General features: G+C 56.2%; 1 protein-coding gene across 9 annotated transcripts in view; it reads right to left on the bottom strand.

Moving 5' to 3' along the window:
• The window catches only part of COL27A1 (collagen type XXVII alpha 1 chain), a 140,830-nt gene that overhangs the window by 6,675 nt on the left and 115,152 nt on the right, over positions 1-19,003 (bottom strand). For 5 of the 9 annotated variants that reach the window (XM_086683806.1, XM_086683804.1, XM_086683810.1 and 2 more), the window contains 21 exons: positions 18,552-18,605; positions 17,952-18,005; positions 14,465-14,521; positions 14,221-14,274; positions 13,640-13,693; positions 13,325-13,378; positions 12,622-12,675; positions 12,196-12,303; positions 11,620-11,727; positions 10,641-10,748; positions 6,860-6,913; positions 6,144-6,206; positions 5,703-5,756; positions 5,525-5,560; positions 5,387-5,404; positions 5,254-5,283; positions 5,120-5,155; positions 4,806-4,832; positions 2,403-2,468; positions 1,886-2,054; positions 863-972 (listed from right to left, as the gene is read on the bottom strand). In XM_086683806.1, the coding sequence (XP_086539932.1) occupies positions 863-972; positions 1,886-2,054; positions 2,403-2,468; positions 4,806-4,832; positions 5,120-5,155; positions 5,254-5,283; positions 5,387-5,404; positions 5,525-5,560; positions 5,703-5,756; positions 6,144-6,206; positions 6,860-6,913; positions 10,641-10,748; positions 11,620-11,727; positions 12,196-12,303; positions 12,622-12,675; positions 13,325-13,378; positions 13,640-13,693; positions 14,221-14,274; positions 14,465-14,521; positions 17,952-18,005; positions 18,552-18,605 (1,368 nt within the window). The remainder of the gene's footprint in view (positions 1-862; positions 973-1,885; positions 2,055-2,402; positions 2,469-4,805; positions 4,833-5,119; positions 5,156-5,253; positions 5,284-5,386; positions 5,405-5,524; positions 5,561-5,702; positions 5,757-6,143; positions 6,207-6,859; positions 6,914-10,640; positions 10,749-11,619; positions 11,728-12,195; positions 12,304-12,621; positions 12,676-13,324; positions 13,379-13,639; positions 13,694-14,220; positions 14,275-14,464; positions 14,522-17,951; positions 18,006-18,551; positions 18,606-19,003) is intronic. The other 4 variants (XM_086683807.1, XM_086683812.1, XM_086683805.1 and 1 more) reach the window with 3 other exon arrangements.

The following is a 19,003-nucleotide window of genomic DNA, read 5'->3' as shown; positions in this document are numbered from 1 at the left end:
GTGGCCACTGTTCCTGGTGGGATGGCCAGTGCAGGGGCCATCTCTGGCCTCACCCCTCTGCTGGGCAGGTTTGAGGTGGGGGTTCCCAAAGCCCAGACTCAGAGTCAGAGGGGAAAGAGCCTGGCTGGGGTGGGGGTGGGCATTGATGAGGCTACTGTGTTTCCTGCGTCTGGCACATGGTGGCCACCCGACAAGACTCGCTGACCAGCTGGCCACGTGCAGATTCTTAAACTCGGGGTCAGAGCCGGTCAGCACGGGGCAGCTCCTGCCCCCATCCCTCCCCTGCAGGCCAATGGGCTCCTCCCACTGTAGCACGAGTCCTCCCATATGGAGGACTTACTGACCCCGCAGACCCACAATCCACCGCAGGGTACCCCGGGCAGGGGGGGTGGTGATGCCTCAGTGCCGCCACCTGTCCTGGTTTCTTGTTGAGCTGCCCTGAGCCACCTCAAATCCTCAGCCCAGAGACGGGCACGTGGGAAGCAGGCACTGAGCATCCGTGAAACGTGTGCACACACAGCTCAGGCAGCGCGTCCTCGGTGAGCATCACACGGACTTATTTTTGTACTGATGGTTCGCGGCTCTCCAAGCCAGGCCAGCTGGGCCCACTATTGCTGTTTTTGGTATTAGGCAGAAAGTTCTACTTGAAGGAAACACCACTAACATCATCATACAAGTCGAAAGGGTTTGGCAACCACAGATTTAGAAGGATTCGTCCCCAGTTTACAGAAGAGGAATCAGGCTCACAAACAGCCAGGCAGCAAGACAGCCGAGGCTCAGACCATAACTTGGGTGGGCTGGAGCCCTGGGCAGGGTAGGGGCAGAGAGGACCGGTCAGTGTCGGGGGGTGGGGGGAGCAGACCTTGGAGGCCGTGATGGGCTTGAGACACGTTTGTCCACCATGTGTGAAGTTGCAGGAAACTTCGATGGTGTCGGACGAGCAGCCAAGGTTTGGATCCACCCAGTAGGTACCTGCAGGCAGCATGGACGGGGGATGGTATGTGTATGTGGGGAGGAGCCCGGGGCTTGGTTCTGCAGGTGGACCGCACCCCTGGTGACCCGCGGAGCCCCAGCGGGGCATGACGTCGGTGAAGGGAGCAGAAAAGGATCCCATGAGCCCTTGAGATGGGAACAAGGCCTCTGGGCAGAGCTCACAGCTGGCAGGGGCCCTGGAGGGGCCACAAGGCTGAGCCCTTGCCTCTGGTGCTCCTGTGAAGCGTCCACTTTACAGAGGGGACAGCTGAGGTTGAGAGAGGAGGAATCACTCGCCCAAGGGGTTTAGGGATCATCTGGGTGAGGGGGCTCTTCCCCCAAGGCTTGCAGGGGGGAGGGGCGGGAATCAGGCCTCCACCCCACCGGTTAGACACCTCTGCCGGCCCCCGGTTTCCCCACAGGCCTTCCAAGGGAGCCAAAGGCCCCACAGCTGAAAGAGCAGGACAACAGGCCACTAATCTACCTTGTTGTCAGTGGAGAGAAGCGGTGTGGACGGGAAGGGGGGAGATCCTGGCTCTCAGAGAATACATGACAGCCCCCCCCCCCCAGTCCCCTGCCCTGTCCTTGCCCTTGGAGGCTTGTCCCGACAAGGCTCTTATCTCCTTGCACTGCAACGGTTGTCCCCAGCTTGCAGAACTGTGGGCTCTGAAAGGGTGCAAGCATTCCCCCACACCCGGGAAGCACAAGGCCTGCCTCGTGGGGCTCAGTGACTGTTTGTTGAGCGGATAAACGACCACCCCAGGTGCCTGTCTCCTCAAGGACAGAATCTTGGTCCCAGTGAGCCAAGACTCCAATGCCCCATCTCCCCCAGCCCCTCCTGGAACTCCCCTGCCCGGCCCGCTCCACCCCGAGGGGCGGAAGCCTTGTCTTCAGACCCCACAGGCCCTCGTACCGTCCACCATCTTCTGCTCACAGTCCATGAGGTCTCGGCAGACCCGGGCAGGGTTCTCTTTGGTGCCCAGGGGCGTCTTAATGCTCTGGATGAGGTTGCTGAGGTAGTGTAAGGTTTTAAAGATCTCCCCTCCCTGGTCCAGCACCAGCCGGTCTGGATGGCTGTAACCCTGTCATGAGGAGAGAAGGTGATCGCCGGCTCCTTGAGGTCCCAGCCCGGCCCGAGGTCTAAGCCTCTGCAGCCGCGAGTTCTTGTACTTGGGAGATGATGCGGCTCCCCCTACTTAACAGGTAGGGAAACTGGGGGCCAGGGATGGCATGGGGGCTGCCCCAGAGTCTAGAAGCGTAAGGGAGTGGAGGGCCAGCATCGACTCCCCCAGCCACCAGCTCCAGTTCAGGGAACAAATAAGCTGTGGGACGCTCGGTGCAAGCCACATGGAGGCTGTTGACCACACACGAGCCATTCCTTCTGTCTCCCCCAGGAGGGGATCTCATGCAGGCAGGGGGCCCGGAGGTACCTCTGCTTTCAGTGCGCCATTTGTGTCCATCCACGTCTGGAAAGCTGCTCCAAGGTCATCTTGCTGCTGTGCAAAGAGGAGACGGGGTGTGCATCCTGTCCCCACTCCTGGCCCCAAGTCCTCCCCAGACTCACCAAGAGGGAGACCCAGGGTCTGAGCACGAGCTCTCCCAGCCACCTTCCCGGGTGGTATCACAGCCAAGTCGCCTGCCTTCTGTGGAACTCTCTGTCTTTCCTCCACTTGCAAACGGAGTCAGAGCTGACCCTTCCACTCCTTTTCTCCAGGCCTTCCCTAGCTCTCCATCACCCTCAGGATTAAGTACAAACTCCTCCACGTGGTTACAAGACCTGAGCTGAGTGTTGTGGTCTCTGGCCCAGCCTCTCTTCTCTTGGTCACATAAACTCTGTGCACCAGACGCACTCTTGTGTTCCCAAATCGCTAAGCACCATGCTCTATCTAGCCACGGGGCCTTTGCGCATGCTGTTCCCATCACCTGGATCATTCTTCTTACCCTCCAATGCTCCATCTGGCTATCTCCTAATCCAGTGGTTCTCAACTAGGGGCAGTGTTGCCCCCTGGGGGACATTTGGCTATATCTAGAGACATTCTTGGCTGTCACAACTGGAGGAGGGGTTGCTTCTGGCATCTAGCGGGTAGAGGCCAGGCACGCTGCTAAACACCCTAAAATCACTCGTAGCAAAGAATCATTTGTTGGTAAAGGCTGCAGTTGAGTAGCCCTGCCCTAGACTCATCCTACATGTCAGCTTCCTCGGGAAATCCTTCATCGGGCTCCCGCCCCCAGGCTGGGTGCAGTTCCTTTCTCTGTGTGTCAGCAGTGCCTGTGTTTCTCCTCTGGCTTGCACTGTAGCTGTCAACCACACACCTGTGCCTCCAACCCTAGCACTGGACTTTCCAGAAGCACAGCGGTGGTCTTGCCGTGAGAACAGTGACAGGGAGAGCAGGACCAAGAGCAAAGCCCGAGAGGTCCAGAGTCCGGACTCTACAGGTATTTCTCAAGTTCACATCTCAGCCTTGCTGTTTGCTAACTGCATGATCTGGGCAGGTTGCTTACCATCTCTCTGCATCAGGACCCTGAGAATGGGCATGATTATAAAACTCTCAGAACCTTGAGAGGAAATCAGTGAGCTAATCCATGAAAAGCACATCTAACGGTGTCTGCCTATCACAAACACTCAATATATCAGCTCTTATGCAAAAAAAATTCAAATTCCTTGAATTTTCCATTTTTAGATGGAAAGGGGTCCCCCCCCCCCAGATCTCTTCACTTTCCCCTAGCTGTCTGGCTTCCTTAGAGAAGAGAAGGGCTGGGGTTGGTGCAGAGCGAGAGGTCAGAGCCATCAGTTTATTTTGGTGGATGACGCTGGGGGGACGGACAGTGAGATGCTGAGAGATGAGAAGAGCAGAGCTCCGAGGGGCCTAGTGGCATGAGGGCTCCTGTTCCGTCCATCCCTCCCCCTCAGCCATTCCTGGGGACGCCGTCAGGGCCTGACTGTCACAGTCAGCCAGCACAGTGGTAACACGGGGAGGGACTCCTCGGAGGCCTTGGATCAACACCAACGGCCAATGATTTCATCAATCACGCTTATGTAACGAAGCCTCCCTAAAACCCCAAAGGGATGGCACTCAGAGACCTTGACTTCTGGGGAGAGTGGCCACCCGGAGAGGGCACGCGAGTCTGAGCCTCTGTCTCATGCCTTGCCCTGTGGCTGTCTTCTATCTGGCTATTCCCGAGTGATTTCCTTTTATAATAAACCGGTCATCTAGTAAGTGAAACGTTTCTCTGCTCTGTGAGCTGCTGTAGCAAATTAACTGACCCCAATGAGGGGCATGGGGACCTCCGCTTTATAGCCAGTTGGTAGAAGCGCAGGTGACAACCAGGCATCTGAGGTGGGCAGGATGGTGGTTGGGTCCCGTAGGACCGAGAACCGGTGGGGTCTAATGCTTTCTCCCGATACACAGTGTCAGAATGGAGTTGAACTGTAGGGCACTCGGCTAGTGTCCCAGAATTGCTCTTGGGTATGGGAAACAGCCACCCTGGGTCAAGCTTGAATTGATATCAGAACCTGTTTAGATCCTCGGCAGTCAGCTGATCTGTACTGAGCACACTAACAGGATCAGGACCAGGGGCCCGGCCGCTGGAGTGTCCCCCTGGGTTCCCAGTCAGGGGCACATCCTGGCTAAAACATCAACTCCCCACCCTCTGGCCTCTTTCTGCTGCTTTAGGGTCCAGGGTCCAGTGTGGGGGCACAAAACCACGTGGGCATCCCCGGGCCTAGCTTAGGGTTCTAGCCATTGTGACCAGAACGAGGTCAGCTGCCAACCATCCCCCCACCCTCCCAGGCCTTACCCCAAGGAGGCCAAAGAGAACATTCTCCAACTTACAAAGTGGATAGGGCTCCCTGGAGGACCCTGAAAAGGAAGAGCCTCAGTCAGTATTTGGTGGGGTCTGGGTGCTGGAGTCCGCAGGGGCTGTCAGGAGCCTGGAGGGGCCACCCGGGCACAGGGGACACGCAGAGCTGGTCTCTGCTCTTCTGGAGGCAGAGTCTGTGCTCCACAGTCTCCTGGAATTCTGTGGAAGCTTGTGAGCCCTGCAGGGTCAGGGCCAAGACAAGCACCTGCCAGCAAAGCCTTGGGCCTCATTCAAAGGAGCTCTGCCACCTGCCCTGGAGTTCAAGGGCACCGAGCATGATACCTACCGGTGGGCCAGGCCGGCCTCTGGGACCAGGAGGACCCTGGAGGGAAAGAAGAACAGTGAGGACTGGGTCAAAGGCCCTCCATCTTCCCCACCCCAGGCCTCCTCAAGTGGACCTGAGACCCAGGACAGTCGTACCTCCAGCACAGACGGGTACGGATGGGATGACTGAGGTCCAAAGGGAAAGAAGGTGCCTGAGGACTTCAGTGGTCATCACCACCCCCCACACCCCATCCCCATCCCACCAGCCCTCATACCCCAGCCCACTCACCCTCGGACCTTGCAGTCCCTGGAGGAGGACAGAAGCAGAGAGAGACAGTTAGGGGATAGGGCTGAGCTGTGCCCCTGCCCTTGTCCCCCACCCCACCCCTACCCACTGGAGTGCTGCCCCCTGCAGCCATCGACTCACCAAGTCCCCTCGGCTGCCTTTGTCACCCTTTGGACCCTGCAATAAATCATGGCCCAGTAAGAGAGGACTCAGAGGGGAAGTTCTATTTCCAAGATGGGGAAACTGAGGCTCAGACTGGCCCTGGGTCACAGAGACAAGCTTGCCTCAGCAGTCTTTCTGGTCAGCCCCCTACACGTACCGGGCGTCCTGAAGGTCCCAGGATTCCGAGGGGGCCAATGATGCCTTCCTTTCCCTAAAGGAGAGAGAAAGGCTTGTGTGTTCTCCTCCTAGGGCCTGGGGAACTGAGTCACAGGGACAGGAGAGTGGACGGCAGCCTGAGTGTCCCATTGGGATGGAAGGGAGACTTCCTCAAACAGGGGCCAGACCACGCACCTCCGGGGCCCCTCCTGTGTGCCTTGGGGTGGGCTACGAAGAGTGGGGGGAGGGGAGCAGGTAAAAGGGGGAGGCGGCAGCCCAGCTGGGCAGGAAGGGCACAGGCAAGGGGATAGAAGGCTGCGGGCAGAGGGGGCTCGAGTCTGAAGGAGCTGGAGGAATAAGGCCTGTATCTACCCAGCGGATGGCTGGCCAGCCTTTGGCCTGGGCGACTGTCCCCACTAGGACAGACAAGGAGAGGACTCACCATCAAGCCGGGGGACCCCCGAGGGCCCTGGATGCCTTTCAAGCCGATGTCTCCAGGAGGGCCCTGTGGGAGGCAGAAGAAGGGCTGTCTGTGTCTGGGTGGCTTGACAATTATTAAGCAGGTAGCAGTGTGCTGGCTCTGTGCTTATATAGTGTAAGCCTCTGTTCTTAACCATTTCAACGACCCTCTATGGTTATCACACCCATTTTATAGATGGCAAAACTGAGAATTGGAGATCCAGAGTAACTTGCCTAAGGCACAGAGCAGATAAACTGGGGAGCTGGGCTTAGAACCCAGGTCTGCTGGAATGTGAGTTCTGGGGAACGAGGGTATCCGTGCTCGATTCTCGCTCTTTTCCGGCCCACCACTGTACGTGCTTATGAAAAACTTGTCGCGGGGCGCCTGGGTGGCGCAGTCGGTTAAGCGTCCGACTTCAGCCAGGTCACGATCTCGCGGTCCGTGAGTTCGAGCCCCGCGTCAGGCTCTGGGCTGATGGCTCGGAGCCTGGAGCCTGTTTCCGATTCTGTGTCTCCCTCTCTCTCTGCCCCTCCCCCGTTCATGCTCTGTCTCTCTCTGTCCCAAAAATATAAATAAACGTTGAAAAAAAAAATTTAAAAAAAAAAAGAAAAACTTGTTGCAAAAGTAAATGGATAAATGGACAGACTAGGTAGGTGGATGGGACCCCAACAGGAACGATATGGAGTAGGAATCTGTACCTTGGGTCCAAAGAGGCCGGCCATCCCTGGGAAGCCCATCTCGCCAGAGTCGCCCTGTGCGGGGAGCAGAATGAGATGGGGTGAGTGGGGCCAGGACAAGGACGCCCAGCCAACCACCCAGGACCTCTGGGCCTGCCTTCCCCCAGGGACATCAGCGGCTCCACCTTGGTGAGGGTGAAGAGCTCACACACTGGACACTGTATGCCCTCTGTCGGGTGAGAATGCTCTAGAACGCTTAGGTTCTCCCGTCCCAGGTCTTCAAGGAAGAGGATGATAGGACCCACAGGCTCTTCCCCACCCATCCCAAAGGCTCTCCCAAGGACTGCGTCCCTCAGAATAACCTTTAGCTGTGGGCCTGCAGTGTGCTAGGTGCTTTGCATTCCTGCATCGGCCCAGGGGGGCACAGTGTGCCCTGTTCACAGATGAGAAAACCGAGGCTCAGAGAGAGCAGGAACTTGCTCATATTCACCCAGATGCCATTGTGGGGAGCGACGGGGTGTGAGCGATTCTGGAGGCCGGGATTATACCGTAGGTGCGTGCTTAACTTTTAAAGAAAGCGCCCAGCTGTTTTCCAAAGTGGTTGCACCATTTTACGTTCCTGTTAGCGGAGTAGGAGAGTTCCAGGTGCCCCACACCCTTGCCAACACTTGGTGTGCTCAGCCTTTGAAAAGTGTTACCATTCCAACAGGTGCGCAATGGCACCTCATTGTGGTTTTAATGAGCATTTGCCTGAAGACTAGAGGTGCTGATCTTTTTATGTGCTTATCTGCCATCCGTCCGTCTTCTCTGAAGCGTCTAAGCCTTTTGCCTCATTTCTTTATTGGGCTACTCCTTTTCTTATTAATGAGCTTTGAGAGTTCTTTACATATCTTAGATACAAACCCTTTACTAGATATATGATTTATACTTCCTCTTAGTCTGTGGCTTGTCTTTTTTATTCTCTTACCTTTGAAGAGCAAAAGCCTTCCATATTGATAAAGCCCACTTTATCAATTTTTTTTAATGGGTCATGATTTTGCTGTCATATCTAAGAAATCTTTGTATAACCCATGGTCTCAAAGATTTTCTTCTACCCTTTCTTCTAAAAGTTTTACAGTTTTAGGTGTATGATGGATGTGGAGTTAATTTCTGTACAGGGTATAAGGGATCCAACTGTCCCGGTACCATTTGCTGGAAAAGACTGCTCTGTATCCACTGAATCGTTTTTGCAACTTTGTCAAAAACCAGTTATCCATACACGTGTGTGACTACACGTGTGGATTCTCTATGCTGTTCCTTTGATCTGTTATTAGTATGTTTATGGCAATACCACACTTTCTTGATTACTGTAGCTTGGAATCAAATACTACAAGTCCTCCAACTCGCCCATTTCTTCAAGTTGCTTTGTTTCTTCCAGATCCTTCACATTTCCAAGCGAATGTTAGACTCAGCGTCTTATTTTCCACAAGGAAGCCTTGATGGGATTTTGATTGGGATTGCGTTGAATCCAGATACCAACTGGGGGAAAACTGACATCTTAACGATATTGCGCCTTTGACCAGCGAACACAGTAAGTTCCTCCATTTAGTTAGGTCTTCCTCCATGTATTTCAGAAATGCTTTGCAGTTTTTCAGCCCACGTGTCTTGTACACCTCTTGTCACATGCGTCTCTAAGTATTTCCTATTTCTTCTGCTATTATTAACAGTATTGCTTTTCAGATTTCAAGTTCTGATCATGGCTAGTGCATAGAGATTCAGTTCATTTTTTTTAACAGTTTATTTATTTTTGAGAGACAGAACCTGAGTGGGGGAGGGGCAGAAAGAAACAGAGACACTGAATCCGAAGCAAGCTCCAGGCTCTCAGCTGTCAGCACAGAGCCTGATGCAGGGCTTGAACTCATGGACCATGAGATCATGACCTGAGCCGAAGTCGTACGCTTAACCCACTGAGCCACCCAGGCGCCCCAAGATTTAGTTCATGTGTGCATATTGAGCTGGCGTCCAGCCATCTTGCTATACTCACTTGTCCTAGTAGCTTTCCTGTAGATTCCACTGGATTTTTTTTTATTTTTAATTTTTTTTAATGTTTATTCACTTTTGAGAGAGAGAGAGAACAAGCACAAGCAGGGGAGGGGCAGAGAGAGAGAGAGAGCGGGACTCAGAACCCTAAGCAGGCTCCAAGCTCTGAGCTGTCAGCACAGAGCCCAAGGCAGGGCTCGAACTCATAAACCATAAGATCATGACCTGAGCCGAAGTCAGATGCCTAACTGACTGAGCCACCCAGGTGCCCCTCCACCGGATTTTCTATATAGATAAGCATTTTATCTACAAATAAAAAGATTCACCTCTTCCTTTTTGACATGAATGCTTTTTATTTATTTTTTTATTCCTTATGGCATCGGCTAGAGCTGCCAGTACAATATTGAATAGAAGTAGTGAGAATAGGGATGCCTGGGTGGCTCAGCTGGGTAAGCGTCTGACTCTTGATCTCGGCTCAGGACATGATCTTACGATTTGTGAGTTCGAGCCCTGCATCGGGCTCTGCGCTGACAGTGTGGAGCCTGCTTGGGATTCTGTCTCCTCTCTCTGCCCCTCCCCAGCACACACACGCCCGTGTTCTCTCTCTCTCTCTCTCTCTCTCTCTCTCTCTCTCTCAAAATAAATAAATAAAATAAACTTCGAAGTAGTGAGAACAAATATCTTTGACTCTTTTCTGCTTCTTGGGGAAAAAAATCAGTCAATCATTCTTTTTTTTTTTTTAATTTTTTAATGTTTGTTTATTTTTGAGAGACAGAGACAGAGTGTGAGCAGGCAAGGGGCAGAGAGAGAGGGAGACACAGAATCCGAAGCAGGCTCCAGTCCCTGACCTGTCAGCACAGAGCCCGATGCGGGGCTCGAACCCACGAGCCACGAGATCATGACCTGAGCCGAAGTCGGACGCTCAACTGACTGAGCCACCCAGGCACCCCATTTGGTGTTGATGTACTACCCTTTTTATATATTCTTAGATTGGTATTTCTGAAATTGTATTGAAAACTTTTGTATTCCTATTTATGAGATATATTGGTCTGTAATTTTCTTGCAATGTCTCTGTCCGGCTTTGACATCAGGGTAATGTCAGTTTCATAGACTATGTTGGGAATTAGTGCCCCCCCCTCTTCAATTTTCTGGAAAAGTTTATGAAGAATCAGTAGTACTTCCTCCATAAACTTTTACTAGAATTCTCCACTGTAGTCATCTGAGCCCAGAGTTTTCCTTGTGAGATGCTTTTTAAATCACAGAATGAGCTTCTTAGATAGATACAAGGCTACTTCAGGTTCAGGTGGCGATCCACATCTCCTCATTCTGAAGGGACCACTGAGATCTCATTTCTTTTTTAAAAAAAAATTTTTTTTTAATGTTTATTTTTATTTTTGAGAGAGACAGAGACAGGATGTGAGTGGGTTAGGGGCAGAGAGAGAGGGAGGCACAGAATCCAAAGCAGGCTCCAGGCTCTAAGCTGTCAGCACAGAGCCCGATGCGGGGCTCAAAATCATGAGCTGTGAGATCATGACCTGAGCCGAAGTCAGATGCTCAACCAACTGAGCCACCCAGACGCCCCTCAGATCTCATTTCTGAGCCTCCTCCCTCCTGCCACCCTGCTCAGGGGAGGCAGACGAGTATCTGGTGCCCAGAGAGGCTGTTGCTCTGCCCTTGTCACAGAGCAGGAGGGAGGCTTCTGGGCCTGTGCGTGCATGTGTGAACGTGAGTATTTGTGTGCATGTGTGTGTGAGGACATCTGTATTCCCGGGGGCTCACTCACCGGCTGGCCTTTGGATCCAGGCTCCCCCTGGTTCCCAGGAAGCCCGGTTCCACCTGCTGTCCCTCGTTTGCCAGACGGGCCCAGCTGCCCAGGCAATCCACTTTCACCCTTAAAAAAAAAAAAAACCCAAAATATCAAAATGACCAAAGGGGGACATGGTTCTAGGGGAGGGGCAGGGAGATCCAAGAGAATGATTCCACAGGGTCAGCCGACATCTCAGGATTATTGGGCTCAGATACAGGCCTGGTGGGGGCTCAGAATTTCAGCCTCCTTGAGAGGACAGCCTCTTTTCCTTACTGTGGCATTCAAGCTCCAACTTCCCCTCCACTCCCCACCCTGCCTCTCCTCGACACTGTTTCCTCCCAGCAGACCACGAAGTTCCCAGCTCCGCACCCCTGCTCCAGCCGTTCCTCCCCTTCTCGCCTCATTTAAACCCTCCCTGGGCCAAGGCCACCTCTCCCTCTGCCTGCTGTTCCCGCAGAGGGTTCCAGCCTCTCCCCAACTAAACCTCGAGCTTGGGGAGGGCAGGAGGAGCCATGTCTGACTCATCCATCTCAGTCTCCCTTTCTGTGTCTAGTCCTGGGCTCAGACTGACTCAGGACTGCCTCCCCACCGCTCAGGGAAGCTTTCTAAAAAGAAGCCTGTTAGAAGGGGTTCCTGGCTGGGAGCACTACCTTGCCTTTGTTCCACGAAGGCCCACAAGAGGGCGCCCAAGGACAGCTTAGTAACCAGTTTGCCTGTTTTATTAAGGCCTGGAGGGTGCCTTCTATAATTATTAGCTACCTGGATACACTTTCCTGTAAGTCAGGTTCAAGCCTGGGGCAGGGACCCCTGAGAAATGTCAGCGACATGAACTCCATTTTCACATGGGCCGTGGGACATGGGTGCCCATAATGACACTGCTTAGTGTCATTATGGTTAGTACCAACAAGGCTGAAAGGGTGCCAGGGGTGGGTAAGTGTATTAACAAGAGTCTGACCTTGAATCCTGGGGGCCCCTGTGCTCCAGGCAAGCCGGCCACACCTGGGTTTCCTCTCTTCCCTGCAGGGCCCATGGGGCCAGGGTCCCCATCATCTCCCTGCTCCCCCTGTGAAGAAAGATGGCAGAAGAGGATCTCTTGTGTTCCAGGAAATAGGCAGCCAAGGAGGCAGAATGATTCCAAAGTCCCAGTGAACTCTGGGTGGACCTGGAAGGGGGAGGTCAGACTCCACGGGGGAGGTCATCCCGCCTGTGTGTGTGAGGACAGCTGGACCAGTGAAACACCAGGAGCTGCGCATTTGCAGGTAGGGAGGAGGAGGGACCTTAAAGGCAGAAGTTCCCTGCACTGGATGGGGCAGGACCTTCTGGGTGCAAACATGGACAGTCAGAAGGCCACATTCCCAGGTCCCAAGGATTGAGGCCATTGCCCATGGAGGAAACTTCTGGATATGTTGGTTCTGCCCCATGCAAGTTTCCAAACCTGCTTCTCCTGGCCCATGGCCTATGGGAGAACCCCACCCCCCACCCCACCCCGCCCCCAACACACACAAGACACCATCTGTTAACCCTTGCTCACCTGCTGTCCTGCTTGACCATCCCGGCCAGGAAACCCATCTGGTCCAGCCATCCCCTCGGGGCCCTGTCTCCCCACCACGCCCCGAGGCCCTGGCAGCCCCTGCAGGCCCTGGAGATATAAAAGAAGCTGGTGATGGGGTGCGTGGGTGGCTCAGTTGGTTGAATGTCTGACTTCAGCTCAGGTCATGATCTCGTGGATTGTGGGTTCAGGGCCCGCATCAGGCTCTGTGCTGACAGCTCAGAGCCTGGGGCCTGCTTTGGATTCTGTGGCTCCCTCTCTCTCTCTTCACCCCTCCCCTGTTCATGCACTTTCTCTCTCTCTCTCTCAAAAATAAATAAACATTAAAAAAAAAAAAAAGCTGGGGAGGGCTTCTGGGGAGGGCTGGGAGGCAGGCGGGAGAGAACCGGCCATACATGGGTCACTCACCTGAATCCCCCTTCGTCCAGGTGCCCCTGCCTTGCCTTGCTTTCCCTTTGGTCCCTGAAAAATCAAGGGGCACATGATGGAAGCTGCCTGGAAGAGGACAGACCCCTAGGAGTTCTGGGACAGGTGCTGAGAGGATTATGGGGCCCCTGTGTGGCCCGTCCCTCAACCTCTTGGGCAGCATCTGAATCTGCACATGGGCCCAAGAGCCCCGGCCTGGAAGCCCAGGGGCAGGCTGGCCTTGGAACCTGCTAGTGCTGTCACTGCCCCTGCTCTGGGCCCTGGGCCCCCTCTGACTCCCCTTGCTACAGAGGCTCTAGGTACGGCAATTTCCTAGTGGGAACCTGAGCCCGGGAGCTCCTTTGATCCTCAGAGTGTGGCTATATCCCTGTGGCCTGGGACAGTGGTGGGGGGTGGGGGGCAGGGGAGGTTGAGGGCATTAAGACAGCACCGGCCCAACAACCTCAGTGCCTCAGTGGAGGCAGACGTAAGGGCTCTGGGTGCAAGACAGGAAAGTCCCCCTCCTGGAGGCCCCGCATACTGGGCTGGTAATCCCCCCCACCCCCACCCCTCAGGCCCTTTGAAGCAAAGAGATCTTGACCTGAAGCACCCTGCAGGGCGCCAACCAGCCCAGCCTCCCACGTGCTCTGTGCCTGGGCCAGTGTCTGCCCCTCCCAGCCTCCCTTGTGGACGTCAGCCCTCTCACCTCTTCCCCTTTCGATCCTTTGGGTCCTGGATGTCCCCGGGGTCCCGGATGCCCCTGCAAACCAAGGTGAGATGATGCAAAGCAGCCCCAAGATTCCCCCCTGGGGAGGGCAGTAGCCAGTGTCCGCCTGGAAGGGGAGGGGTGGGAGGGGCTTGGGGGTGCCCCAAGCATCAGGGCAGGAGAAACCAGAGGGGACTCCCCAGGCTATCCCACAGGGAGGATCCCTCTGTGCTTTAAAGGGGCCATTACTTCCCCCACTGCTGTCCACCCACCTCCGGGGGGGGGGCCGGGTGGGGGACAGGAAGCACCACTCACTGGTAGGCCCTGCTGGCCTGGGTCTCCACGGAGGCCTTGCACACCCTCCTGCCCCTGGAAGCCAAGGAGAGACCAGTGAGGGGGCCCATCCTGGCAGGGCTGGGGGCCGGGGCAACTTCCGGCCTGGAGGAGCCCCCGAGCGCTTACTCTTCCTATAGCCATGTGTCATCGTCCCCTCTCTGGGCTCGCTAATCTGCAAAGCCGTGGAATAATGACCCTGCCCGTGAGAGGAGGAGCCTGGTGGGGGGCCGGGTGCTCCCCCAGTGGCTTGTCTCCTGCTTCTATCCACTGCTTCTGTTGGGAGAGCTGTTCCCGGCCACGGATGGGGAGACTGAGGCCCGGCGAGGAAAGGGGTCTCTGTCTCCCATCTCATCCTCTCCCTCCGACGGTCCCCCTGTCAGCATGAATTCTGGCCTGAGCCCTCTTTCAGGGGGTCTGTGCTTCAAGCTGGGCACTGATGGTGGGAGGGAGGGCTTGTCTCTTGGTGAAGGCTGTTCTCCCGCCAGGCGCCTGTGAGGGCTGAGGAATGTCCCTGCAGAACATGCTGGAGGCCGCCAGCGGGCAGGAGTTCGGATACTTACGGGGTATCCAGGGTCCCCTGGCTCCCCGCGGTCTCCTCGATCGCCTACGGGGCCCTGAATGACAAGGACAACACAATATGAGCCACCAGGTGCAGGCGATGCAGACCTGGGTCTGGGTCTCACTGGCCACCGGCTCTCAAGCTGGCAGCAGCCTCACCCCTGCCAACCTCCCCTCCCCCTCCCCACAGCAAGAAGCTAGGGCTCCACCTGGGCGGGGGTCCAGGGGACAGGAAGGGGGACTTACCCGATCTCCAGGTGGCCCAGGGGGCCCCTCGGCCTTGCCATCCTCGCCCTGCTCCCCCTGTGGACACAACGGGCTTTAAGTCACACTTCTCGCTCCTGGTGAATTTGGGGAGTTCTAGATACTCGACACAGCGTGGAAAGGGCCTTCGTCAGAGATGAAGTCCAGCCTACTTAGGGTTACAGATGGGGAGACTGAGGCCAGAGAGGGAAAGGGCAGACCTGGGCGTGCAACCAGGATCGTGGAACACAGCATAGTGCTCTTTACGGTCTGCCCCGCTGGGCACCCCGAGCAGGAGCCCTCAGGCTGTAAGACCCAGGTAGCTCGGAGCAGAGACCTGGGTCATGCCCAGCTTTGCACAGGACCAGCTGCTCAGACCCTCAACAGGTCCCTTCCCATCTCGAAGTTCTTCGTCTCAGCTGGGGAATGGGGGCGAGGTAGGGTGAAGGGACAATGGTGATACCGAGGAGTTCCAGGAAATGACACGAGAAGGCCCCGTGTGGTGCTCCTCGGGGAGTGACAATAGTTCCAACAGCTGGCAGCCAAGGGCACTGCCACCGGCCAGACACAGACACTGGCTGCATACTTCCAACAACCCTATGCAGCAGGTGATATACTATTCTTCCCATTTTACAGCTGAGGACACTGAGGCACAGAGAGGCGGTGTGGGCTGCTCCATTGTTCAGCCCCGAATAAGAATCCCTTTCTCCGGCCTTTGCAGGAATGAAGTGGCCAGAAAACCCCAGAGCAGGCCGGGGGCTGCCCCACGTTGCACTCGGCCGTGGGCCAATTTGGGGGTCTTGTCCATCAGACAGATTCCTATCTGCAGACAGCACAGGGAAGCCTTGCAGGGCTGCTCTGAGGACCCCGTGAGGGAAGCTCAGGACTGCCACACAGTAGGGCCTCAGATGGCCAGGAAACTGGGCGTTGCTGACAATAACAGCAGGGGCGATGTGTGGCATGGATTCAGTCGGATTGGAGAGATTGGGTTTCGAGGCCGTGGGGCCCTGGCAGGCCGCCCTGGGCCCTGGTCCACCCCCAAGACAGGAGCCTGGATGCCATGTGCTGGCTACAGGGAAGGTGTAAGCAGAACAGCGAGCGGCGGAACCTCGGGGCTCAGAATGTTCCAGCCCCAGACAACCGGTGCCACTCCCGTGGGGGTGCATGCTGGGCAGAAGGCTCCAGCCAGGGCACCCCGGGCCCTCTCGATGTTGGCCGCGACTGAAAGGGAAGCCTGGGAAGCAGGAGAAGGAGCTGGCCCTGCAGCTGGAGCCTGTCCCCGGCCCAAATCAGTCCTGAGGGCTGGCAGCTGCAGTCCTTTGGCCCAGGGCCTCTGTGGCTCCTGTGGGCAGAGACTGAAGGCGGGAGGGACTTGGCCCAAGGCTTAGAACCAGCTGTACCCAAGGGGGTGGCCCAGGGAGTGGGGATTCCCTCTCTTCCCTGACCTCTCTCTCTGGCTTTTTGTCCCTAGTCTCAGTCCCACCGTGGAGGGAAGCAGCCGGACTGGGGCGCATTGGAGAGGGGGGCAGGGTCTACCTAGCGCATTCTGTGTGCCCGACACTTCGTGAAGTGCTTCATAGATTCCATTCAGCACTCCTACACTGCTGTGACTACTGGCCCATTTTATAGAGGGGGAGCCTGAGGCCCAGGGAAAGAAGGGTCCTAGTCAAAGCCACACAGAAATCAAGGAGTGGTCTGACCCCAAAGCCAACTGTCCCGATCTCCTCCGCTCCCCACCTGCCCCCCGCCCCGCCTTACATTGTGGCTCTAGTTCGGGGATGCGTTTTTAGCACCAGGAAGCTGGTGAAGCCCCCGTCTCCTTGTTCCCAGAGTCTCATCCTTAATCCCTCCAGACACCACCTTTGTAGACACATGCCCCACAGGGAATTCAAGAGTTGAACGACATATCAGCTCATCTAAGTGCCTGCTTCCGAAAGCCAGGGATGCACAGCCTGGCATCAGACAGTCTGCATCCTAGTCCTGCCACCTTTCCACCGGTCCTGACCTAGTCCTTGAGCATCGTGAAGACTCAGTTTCTCCATCTGTCACGTGGGACACTGACACCTCCAGGTGGGGGTCGTGGCGGGGACCGTGGAGACATCCTGGGCAAGAGCTTTGCACACGGCCGTTGTGTTTTGGGGTCTCCCTTGCGAACCTGTTCCCACTCCTCCCAGCACCCTCCAGCTCGTGCGTGGCTCTTCACTCTCGTGCCTATTTTTACTCCTGAGCCCTTTAGGGCATCATTCTGCAGCCCCTAGCTCAGGGCCGAGAACACACCACATAATCATTTGAAATCCCTAAGTCCCTGTTAGATAGCCAAATGAATGACAGAACTCATACAATACCTTATACATAAGAAAGTGCCTCTGGCTGCCATCTATGTGACGTACTGCTTCGCCTCACATTCCCGAGCTACCCACCCGCTTAACCGATGAGGCCGTCAAGGTTCAGGGAACCCTGGGGCCCCACCCAAGGCCCCGGCAGGCTCAGGGCGGATTGAGGGTTAGGATCCCATTCTCGGCAGCCACAGGAACTGGGTCTGGGGCTGAAGGTGGCTCAGAGGGAGCCTCTTGTTTCAGGGTCCGTCTTAACCCCTCCTGTGCCAGCCGTGGCAGACCGTGAGGGCCGAGGAGGGACACTTCCTGCGGCTTCCTGTGGCATGTTGGAGCCCACTGATTGCAGATCTCTTCTCCAAGCAGGAGGAAGGGGCCAGCTGGACAGCAAGCCAGGCCAGGGTGATTCACCAGGCAGCGGGATGTAGTTAGTGGGTAGCTGACTCGGCGAAAGAAAGGAGGGCTGGGGAGGCAGGGGGGCAAGGAGACAGCGGCAGGCCGCCTGCTAAGAGGCATTCCAGCTGAGCCATCAGGGGAGGAGGGAGGCAAGAGCGGGGGACTCGGAGCTCAAAGGCCCGGGCCCGGGGCCATCTTGGTGCTGCCTTGGAACGTGACCTGGGACCAATGCCTTGGCCCTCTGGCCCCATGTCCCCACCTGCACGGTGTGGCAGGGCAGAGCCATCAGCAAGCTTTCTTCTACCTATTCCTGTCTTCTACCGAGGCTGGGGCCAAGGAGTGGGAAACAGACATGCCCTCCCTCTGCCTCAGGGCCTCCTTCCTGGCTGTGAAAGGCTGGCTTTGCTCTCTATCCTAAGCCCTCTGCTGGCTCTCACCGGGTGATCTCGTTCCTAAGCAAGGCTTCAATCTTCACGTTCGCACAGATGATGGGATTGCAGTTCTGGTTGGTACCTAACTGGTGTCCGTTTCCCCTGCTTGACCGGAAGCCCCAGGGAAGGCAGGAGCTGTGTCTGGTTTTGTTCTGGTGCTGGGCACAGACCTGATACCCGGTACATCTGGGCTGAATGTAGGTCTAACGGCTCCCGGCCAGCCGTGGTACAAGCAAGGCTGAGCCGACCGTGAACCTCCGCGTGACCCCAACCACAGTGTCCCAGGGACTTACTAGAGGGAGCACCTGCTTCCCAGGACTGAGCACCCACCTTTTCGCCCTTTGGTCCAGGAGGTCCGAGGGGGCCCATGACGCCTTTGTGTCCCTGAAGGAAACAAGATGACAAGAGGTGAGAGCGTATGGGCGAGTGAGGACTTGAGAGGCACAGTGATGAAGGACAGGAACTCGGAAGTGAAGAATCTGGGCTGTAAGTTTGGGTCCCGGCTCTGCCCCACCTCGCTGTGTGATTCGGAGCAGGCCCTGTGCCTCTCTGGGGCCTGGCCTCCCGGACAAGCCATGTCGGACCCCGGCACACCTCTAAGAGGGGTGCCAGCTCGGATGCAGAACTGGGTTAAGACCCTTCCCTTCTGCAGACAGCAGGTGGGACGCCCAGACAGGGAGCGAACGTGGCACCCACCATGGGAAGGAAGGACTCAGTGAAGGCACTCGGAGGGGGACGGCGCTTCTGGCTGCCCACCCCCGCCCAGCGCACCAGCGGCCTCTGACCCCCACGCTGCTCTGTGGGCACAGGGACCTTCAGTGGCCCGAGGGCCACCTGCAGCAGGGAGGTGGTAGGGGCTGAGGCCGAGGCACTGCTGGGTCCCTGCCTGCAGGACAGAATTCCAGAAGGGGGTAGGTGAGATTTTCTTACATCATAACCAGCCAGTCCCGGTTCTCCTTGGGCCCCCATCCGTCCCGGAGCACCCTACGAGAGGTTACAGTTAAACCAATCATATTAAAGACAAAGATGATAAATATTCCAAACTCAGCCCTTCCTGATAACTACATTTCATCATTACCTACGCTCTCGCGTATTTCCGCCCACGGAGTCTGTGCAGTGGACAACACACAGTCCTGCATAGCTCCTCCCACGTGCCCATTCAGTGACATCATGGTGGCAGCATGCAATCAGCCAGGGTGGGAGCATTTGCACTTTAAGTGTCACAAAACGGCTCAGCCGTTGATCAGTGCACACTGGCAGCTCCGAGATGCCGTCACCTGTCTGCCTCCCCCCTGCTTTCCCCCTCTACACCTGCCAGAGCCCCGGGGGCCCTCCTTCAGGGCAGGCCAGCGATAGACCGGGACACCCTCATAGTCCCCCAG

The sequence above is a fragment of the Puma concolor genome, chromosome D4, assembly GCF_028749965.1.
Source record: "Puma concolor isolate L17-30 chromosome D4, mPumCon1.1.hap2, whole genome shotgun sequence".
Taxonomy (NCBI): Eukaryota; Metazoa; Chordata; class Mammalia; order Carnivora; family Felidae; genus Puma; species Puma concolor.
The sequence above is the reverse complement of the archived record's forward strand: the minus strand, read 5'-3'. Positions and strand labels throughout refer to the sequence as shown.